At 38.9% G+C, this 8,621-nt stretch overlaps 2 protein-coding genes across 7 annotated transcripts in view; one reads left to right on the top strand and one right to left on the bottom strand.

Annotated features, from left to right (window-relative positions):
* lsm11 (LSM11, U7 small nuclear RNA associated) overlaps positions 1 to 830 on the bottom strand; it is a 2,732-nt gene extending 1,902 nt beyond the window's left edge. The window contains exon 1 of the mRNA XM_063490559.1: positions 341 to 830. Within this exon, the coding sequence (XP_063346629.1) occupies positions 341 to 794 (454 nt within the window). The 5' untranslated portion in view covers positions 795 to 830. The remainder of the gene's footprint in view (positions 1 to 340) is intronic.
* thg1l (tRNA-histidine guanylyltransferase 1-like) lies at positions 519 to 7,654 on the top strand. Of its 6 annotated transcripts, none has more exons than XM_063490578.1 (7): positions 519 to 622; positions 1,519 to 1,716; positions 1,804 to 1,980; positions 2,077 to 2,246; positions 2,330 to 2,418; positions 3,955 to 4,062; positions 6,009 to 7,654. In XM_063490578.1, the coding sequence occupies exons 2-7, from the start codon at positions 1,529 to 1,531 to the stop codon at positions 6,168 to 6,170; spliced, it is 894 nt and encodes a 297-aa protein (XP_063346648.1). In that variant the 5' UTR covers positions 519 to 622; positions 1,519 to 1,528; the 3' UTR covers positions 6,171 to 7,654. The 6 variants fall into 6 exon arrangements, with proteins under 6 accessions (XP_063346648.1, XP_063346664.1, XP_063346640.1 ...); XM_063490594.1 differs by having other exon boundaries at positions 524 to 622; positions 1,603 to 1,716; positions 6,009 to 7,653; XM_063490570.1 differs by lacking the exon at positions 519 to 622 and adding an exon at positions 1,166 to 1,335 and having other exon boundaries at positions 6,009 to 7,653.
* The last annotated feature ends 967 nt before the right edge of the window (positions 7,655 to 8,621 follow it).

Raw genomic sequence — 8,621 nt, forward strand, 5'->3', positions numbered from 1 at the left:
GAAAATATGAATATATATATATATATATGTGTGTGTGTGTGTAATGTGGTTTTCATTTTATTGGGGGCAAAGGGGTTCAGGGTATACGTAAGCCACAGCTAGGAACCTGCCAACCAATACTGAAGCCATTCTGCCTCTTTTATTACTCCAGTAGTCCTATTTTACTGGGACATTTTATTTTATTTGTCAGTTTATTTGGAGTAGTCTGTCAGTTCTTAGTGTATTCTAATATATACAAATATCGTATTCTAGTCTCTCCTTTAAAGTTTAAAGCGGCTCAGTGAAACTGCCCAGGCGGGACTAGGTCTCCAACACATTACACGATGAGTGTTGAACCTACGGGGCATTCTCGTCAGGACATTTTTCACAGGTTTCTGCCTCCTCTTCCTCCGCGTCGTGCCGCTGCTGCTTTCTCCCTCCTCTGACTCAGACACCGGGTTGTTCACCATGAGTTTCTTCAGCCTCTCGATGCGCTCCATGTCCACCACGCCTTTCATCGCCTTACGCTGCCTTTTCTCCACGTTCTCCGGTTTGGCTCTCCCGCGGCCGCCCTTCAGAAAGCTCTCGTACTCGGCCACGTTGTTGAAGCACTTGATGTTTGGGAAGGGAAGCTGCACTGTCGGTGAGTACAAGGCCAAGAGTGGATCAAACGTATCCGAGCAGACGTCCAGTTTATCTGCGCCATCGTCCTCGGCTTTACTGCCAGCCTCCGGCGCTGAGGCCGGGCTGGAGTAGGGTGCTGACAACGTCTCCTTACTGTCTGAATTTACACTTCTTTTTTCCCTCTCCTCCATGTTCAAAACAACCGCAGAAGTGTATAAAGCGATGAATTCTGGGTATTTTTGTCGTGTTTAGCAACTGGACTACAAGTCCCATAACCTCCTAGATGTACAGTATCTAGTTTAGTTTCTATTTAGGCACAAGATGGCGCTAGAAAGCAAATTACTTTCGTAAAATCTTTAAAAATCTTTTAAAAATTATTCCGCAGAGCATCCAAAAAAATTTGAAAATTGAAGCATTATTTTTAAGGTGGCTAGAAGAAACGGGAAATTATTTGCATTTTATTTTAAATCTACCGTAGCTCCGAAAATTTGTGTTCCGGGTGATTGTAGTTCCGCTACGACACAATTACTGGGCGGACTGTATACAAACCAACGTGTTTGAATGTTCGGAAGAGAATTATTCTTATTATTTAGATATATTTAGTTTAAATATTAACTTATTAAATTCGAATATTGCTTTGGTGCAATTTACCACGTAGCTATCGAAGGGCTTTCAAAAGGTTAGCTGTCTGTGTAGAAGGCTAACAGCACACATGACATTCATTCGTAAATAGTAAGTAAAGATCTCTAAATGGAGAACTAACATACGTATAACACAGAACATTTTAATCATAACACTTTCCATCATTTGAAGTTATTGGATTTAGTTTTTTATATCATAGTAATTGTTGTCCGTTTGACTGAATATTTTCCCACTGTTGACATATAATTTTCGCTCCTTGTGCTTTCTCTTCAGGAGCATCCCAATGCTAATTAGTACAGCGAGCAGATTTGGTGTTTGGTGCTGTTCTCTTACACCTTCGGTCCGTCTTTTCTCCAGATCCAGTAACATGGCCAAAAGTAAGTTTGAGTATGTGCGCAACTTCGAAACAGATGACACCTGTCTGCGGAACTGCTACATTGTCGTGAGGCTGGATGGTCGCAATTTTCACAAGTGAGTATTCTTCATTTGCGCTAAAACACCAGGAGCAATTTCAAAACAAATTGTTATTTTGGCGTCTTAATGCATTATGTGTTTCAGGTTTGCAGAGCAGCACAAGTTTGCAAAGCCCAATGACGACAGGGCCTTGGGGCTGATGACAAGGAGCGCACGCTCTGTCGTGGAAGAACTGGAGGATATTGTCATTGCCTATGGCCAAAGTGATGAGTTCAGCTTTGTTTTCAAGCGGTCTTCTACCTGGTTCAAAAGAAGAGCCAGGTGCTGATGTTTTACATAATGTTGACCAACATCATTTTCACACAGACCTCCTCTAGCATTTGTCTGACTTTATTTTGTCCCCTCTTTTCCTTACAGTAAGCTCATGACCCACGTGGCCTCCCAGTTCTCCTCCTCGTACGTGTTTTACTGGAAGGAGTTTTTTGAGAATCAGCCCCTCCTGTACCCTCCGGGATTTGACGGACGGGTGGTCCTATATCCTAGCAATCGTAACCTTAGAGACTACCTTAGCTGGAGGCAGGCAGACTGTAAGTGCAAATGATGCTCTGAATGGTAAATCACACATTTGGTGTGGTGGAAATATGTCACATTGTGTCTCTGTTTCTTTCAGGCCACATAAATAATTTGTACAACACAGTGTTTTGGATGTTAGTGCAAAGAAGAGGACTCAGCACAACACAGGCAGAGGATCGCTTGAAGGTGAAACACAGCTGATTAATGTATGTTTGGGTGTAAACTGGCAGATGCAAGTGCTTATTAACAGATATAAGTATTTGAAAAAGGTACCATGCCCAATGCCCACATATTTAAGGTGGTAAGCATGGATATGTTAAAGACTGTCACTTATACTCAAGGTCATCCACACAGTATTCAAAGTGTACCATGTCCCAAACGAAGACACACTGGCTTCTACCTAACAATAGATTCCAGCAGCATGTTTTGTAGATCCATATCAGCTGATCATGTGTCAGAAAAAAACAACAGTGAATGCTCACATCTCTCAAAATGTGCCATATAAAGGATAATTGATTGCCATACTTAGTGATTCTTTTCTTTCTGGCTACAGATATGTTAAGGTAGGTATAAAGCTTTTCAACTACGAGACTCTGGACTTCTAAACAGCATCAGAAACAAGCTAGTGGTAGTGATGTCTGGCGCTGATATAGTTATGTATTATCTATTACTTGTAAATTAAAAGGTTAATTTAGGGTATTGAATATTGTGAATTAGCCACAGTAAGCAAATCTGCCCTTTTAACATTTTCCTAATTTTTTTCCCAGAAGGAAGGTGAGGTCACAAAAATATTAGGAAAGGGAAAACATTATTTCCCTACATGCTATAGAAAACTGCCAACCAGAAACAAATAACTCACCAGACCACCATGAAGCGAGGAAACTGACGATGAGCCCCCAAATGAGTGAGCCAAGACCAAAATAACAAACAAGTAGAGCTATCCATCAACACAAACTTAGATGACCTGGCAAAAAGTAATAAACCAAAATATGAATGCTTACCTACGTGGACTGTGAAAATGAATAAATTGGTTGATTCGTTAGCTAAGAATGCCTTAATTGTAAAAATTAATCTATCAAATTTCAGTTTAAAAACAAAACAAACATTTTCTTCATTTAATAATATCACTTATGTACTTACACAACACTTGGCTTTAGGGGCCGATAGGTTTCAAGGTACTATTTTTGATATTTTATCCGAGTAAACAAAGAGGTTATTTAAAAGATGTAAGCTTTCAGCTACGTCATTATGAACAATTTATTACTGTGCATTAAAATAGTGTGTACAGGAACAGGTCTGTCACTAGCTATGACAGCTGCTACAGACTGACGCAGCTGTCCTCTGGAAAGCACCTCATTCTTGTGGAGGCTGTCTGGAACCAGCTGATGGGTTTTGGGTGGATGTTTAGGCAGTATGAGTTATTTATTTACACCTCATCCAACATTCATGGTTCATAATTCCTACGTAATAAGCATAACAAATAATAACAAAAAAATGACTGAGTGGTTTCCTATTTATTTCTTGTTGATTTTCTTCTAGTTTTAATTCTGAAGTAAAAGAAACAGAGCCACTATATATAACCAGCGGTTTGGTGGGCGGTGGTGTTCCTGTCATGCTTTTGTTGTAGCTTTTTATAAAACTGTACTATCTAAAGACCATGTGAGGGATTGTGTATCTACACACCTAAGTTTGGATGTCTCACAGTATTTCTGCCATTTTCAGGGAACATTGGCTGGGGATAAAAATGAGATCCTCTTCACAGAATTTGGTATCAACTACAACAATGAATCTGCCGTCCACAAGAAAGGTACCACCCTCATCTGGGAAAAGGTGAGGTGCTCAAGAAGGGTTTTAAATCTATCCCCCTATTCAGTGGGCTATCTACTAAACTCAAAGGATAGAAACAAAGTATAGATCCTATCACGCAAATATCAATCCGATACCGATACAGGCATTTGTGTCAATACTATTGATATTTTGATCAGTCCGCCCACCGCCATTCATCGGGTTAGGTATGCCTCTCAGTGAAGTGCAGGGACACGCTGATCCAATCAGTGCGGTACATGTGCAGCCCTGGACATCCATGGCATGAAGCCTGTTATTGCTTAATCTAATGTGCATGAACACCACTTGTCCCTGTAAGAAATTGGACTTAGTCTAAATGGGGGTTCAGTACCTAGTTAATATGTCAGAGTTTGTTGTTGGAATTAACCAGACAAATTGCTCCACCTGCGGCAATGCACCAAATTTTGTGTCAAAATAGTTAGGGCAAAACCTTTTAACAGTTTGAGGTGACGTCAGAACCTGTACATAGAAGTTTGTTGTAGTCCAGAAACTGAATCCAAGGTTAAAAAAATGCCTTAAAACCTGAATTCTTTTAAATAGCCAGCAGGATCAACTCTTGTGCTTGCATAAATCAGTTCCCTTGTTATGAGGTTTCTCATTCAAATCATGTAGACATTGCTTAAGATTTGTCTGCCATATTGGACCAGTAGGGGAAAATGTGTATTCTTCTACTGGCTGGCAGTGGAGTACCTGGAGGTTGCTGGTTCTTCCTTGGTGAAATATTTGCAAAGAAGATGCTGCACCCAAAAGCTCATAGTGATTGCTTTGGTTGCTAGCAGGTTTCCAAGGTTGCCTGCAGTTCTTCATGTTTGTCCACAAGCGTTTGCTAACTACTAGCGTAACAGTAATAACTTGAGAAAGTGTGACGCAAATTGGATAGGGGGAAGATTAGCCTTCAAAGTAAAAGTCGCACCTTTTGAAACTTTGAAAGTCCTACCTCAACATAACACATTGTTTTATTTTTTTTTAAGTTATTCCCAAATTTGCAGTGAAATAGATGTTAAAGCAGGGTATGCATTTTAGAATGGCTGCCTTGTGATTGATAGATTGCTATTGTGTGGTGCAACATCAGTTTTCTTCTCAGTCACATCCACCCCTCGCTAGTCAGATCAGGATTTATAACACCAGTCAAAATGCCTCTCTCCCAAACTCAAAACAGTAGTCCACAAACCAGTGGGTCATGGGTGTGACCATATTTTATATAGTCTGTGGTTGTTTTTGCATGTTTAAGCAAACTAACGGCTCACTTTTTCAAATGGTGTCTGTTTTTCTTCTTGTTAAAAGCAGTGAAGTCTGAGATTGAAACATTAAAATCACCACACTGCCTTTTTTCCCCTTTATTGGTATTTCTGTTGTTGTGCATGAAAGAGAAATGTCAGCAGCTCCATACAATTTTTTTTATTGCACATGACATTACATTGTGGATGGAGTGTAAGAGAAAAGAGTTCTGCCACTAACATAACAAAAAACCATTTTTAGAAATGTCTTTTTCATGTAATAGTAGCATTTCCTTGGTTTAATAGGACATTTATTTACGCAGTTAGATGCTCCTTGGTTGTGAAAGGGAGATTTAAACTGACACAAAAATCAAAAGGAAAGAAGAGATTTTCATAGGATCAAATGTATAAATAAATATCAAAGTATAGATCACTGTAATGTGTAGTGTGTCAGGCTGCCACTTGCTGTGGCACCGGATATAGATCTGACACTAACTGCAGGAAATGCTGGTTTCATAGAAATTTAAGTTAGGTTGCATCACACTGCACCAGCTCCTCTGAGGGTTTTTTTTTTTTTAAAATGCACTCAAAACCAAATCCCACAAAATAATTTTACAGGGTTTAGGTACCGGACTGATTGCTTATCTACTCCTTATCTATTCTCCAAATGTTGAACTACTTATATTAATCAGTTTTCTCATTTCTCTTATCTAGCGAGATGAGACTGTCATTAAACGCATAAAGCTGCCAAATGGGGAAGAAAAGGACATGCCCGTCACACGCAGCAGGAGGAGGGTAGAGGCCTACCATTGTGACCTTATAGGAGAGCAGTTCTGGGAGGAGCACCCAGACATCCTGGAGGATGATAACTGCTAACCGAACTTTTCCTGTTGAAGGAGAACAACTCTGAACGCATCTGACCTCAGAGGTGGAGGCGGACCCTTTTAAGCAGCGACTCCAGAGCTACAGCTTTATATTGACTTTGTGTCAAATGACATGTTACCCATGAAGATCCAATGTATTCTTACTTTCATATATAAAAATGTTCCTAAGATGTAGGAACTTCCCTTCTTTGACTGCATAATGATGTCTGTCATGTTTAAAGAAAAGCAGATGTGAGTGTTTTAATAGTGTGACATCTATTTACTCCTGCATGTGGCTCTCCTAAGGTTGCCTTTCCCAAAATATGCCCTCATCTGATACCATGAATGACATTTAGAATACTACCAACACTTGATCTTTCAGTACGTTTGACATATTTTCTCTTGGCCTCCTGCTCTCATTACTCAGGGGTATTCAACATGTGTCAGATCTATTTTACCTTAAAATTCTAATCCTTGAGTTTTAATACTACTTCTGCAAAGCATTCCCTTGCAGTGTCCAGTAAGAAAAGAAATAAGCAGAGTAAAGCAGAAATCAATACCTTGACAGGAACTCACGGCCTTGTCTTGAAGCCAGCATACCATTTAGAGACGTGAATGGGCTGCACTGTCATCGGAGCTAAGAATACCTCACACACCCTGCATACACTTTATCCTTGACATGTGCACTGTGGGGTAGTTATCATCACACTTATAAATGACCGGCTCAGTATGAATGGCTGCTGGAAGCCTAAACTAGTAGGAGCCTACTGTATGTTGTTACTTTAGGTGGACTCGGTTACTGTTGATATTTTTGGTTCTGTGACCTTGTTAAAAGCATTTAGCTTTACTGTATTTTATGTAATTAAAATTTAACTTTCTACTCACACATGTGGAGCAAATTCTAATACGGAGGCCTTTTTGCTTCAAATATACAGCGGTCATTATCTAGAATGATTTCATGAACAATTATATACAGATACAATTATATAGTAATTAAAATATCAGCATATACTATGCTATACTGTATGTTACTTTAATAACATATCTAATCTGCATGCTTGAGTCAATGGCAAACAGTCCGTCCAGTGGTTCAGCGTGTGGCCTAGAAAGTTCAGATACCGGAACCTGTTAGAACAAGTGGTGCAGTTATTTAAAGACAGCATATGCAATGCCAAACATTTACTCGCAGGTCTACTACGTTAGACAATAAATTCAGGAGTGACCTAAATTGAAAGCTTGTATTTATTTGTATTTTTGGTTAGTCCTTCAGTTCTGATAAGGTTACTAAGCTACTGGTAAAATGGCCAGATGGTGTGTGATAACGCCAACTAAATTTAAAACACAGTCTTTAGGTCATTTAAAAAGGAAAACACACAAAGCCACTGGACCCATATGGGTATTTTATGGCATTTTTCAAAAGGTCTAGTAGCTCATTGTCCAGACTATCCTTTAAATATAACACTAAAAGCTTTTTCTAATTAACAGAAAATTTTAAAACAAAACAAAAGACATTTGTGTATTATATAGTGAAAAAATTGAACTTTTCTGTCATTTATTTATTACCTAATTACTTTAGTGTAGTATGAATGGTGATCAGAGAGGTCTTCATTAGTAGGAAAAGCTGTAAAACTTATGAAAATACAGTTAAAAGTTCAAAATGTATGCCCTCCTTTACATTTTCCAAAGCAGTCCAGAGAGCCTTTGTCAGCCGATTCTGGTCCCCGGGCCTTACATTTGACAACCCTGTTGTAGACAGTAGTTTTTAATCTTTAGCAGCTGTCAAAAAGCTTTACATTTGAAACTAACATGACTCTGCAGATGTCCTAGTGATGTCATCAGGAATGTCTTAAATTAGAGTCTAATTGCATTGATTACTGTTTTTAATTATTTCATAATAATTGTTCATAATTATTCTAAATAATTATGAAAAACATATATAGTACAGCTAATGTACACTTATCTTTTCATTTATATATTTTCAATGTATAACATGAATGCAACAGTCCATAGTCTAGCCTATGGTGGCATTAAAGGTCCATAACTTGTTCTGAGAGACGCTGCAATGGATAAGCATGTTATAAAAAGAGAACAACAGAAAGCCTTCATTAAAAATGTTTTGGTGGAAAAGAAAGTGAGAAAAAATGAAAATAGTAGTCAAATAATGGGAAGTGGGGCAGATGGCTGGCGTGGTTCTGGCGAAGGTTTCTTCGTGTTAAAGTGGAGTTTTTCCTTCCCACCGTCGCCAAGTGCTTACTCGTAGGGGTCGTCTGATTGTCGGGGTCTTCTCTGTACTATTTTAGGGTAACCTTACAATATAAAGACGAGTGTTATTGTGATTTGGGGCTATATAAATAAAACAGAGTTGAATTAAACATGATCTGGTATTTCTGTCAGTTTTGCCACTGATTTGTCTTTCAAATTTGTGGAAGTGCAGTAGGATATCCTTTGAAGTGGTGCAAATAGT

The sequence above is a fragment of the Pelmatolapia mariae genome, linkage group LG2 (assembly GCF_036321145.2).
Source record: "Pelmatolapia mariae isolate MD_Pm_ZW linkage group LG2, Pm_UMD_F_2, whole genome shotgun sequence".
Taxonomy (NCBI): domain Eukaryota; kingdom Metazoa; phylum Chordata; class Actinopteri; order Cichliformes; family Cichlidae; genus Pelmatolapia; species Pelmatolapia mariae.

Coding starts and splice junctions, on each gene's coding strand:
- thg1l (XM_063490578.1), top strand. CDS start 1,529: ATGCTAATTAGTACAGCGAGCAGATTTGGTGTTTGGTGCTGTTCTCTT. Junction 2,419..3,954: donor AGGCAGAGGATCGCTTGAAG/GTGAAACACAGC, acceptor TGCCATTTTCAG/GGAACATTGGCTGGGGATAA. Junction 4,063..6,008: donor CCACCCTCATCTGGGAAAAG/GTGAGGTGCTCA, acceptor TCTCTTATCTAG/CGAGATGAGACTGTCATTAA.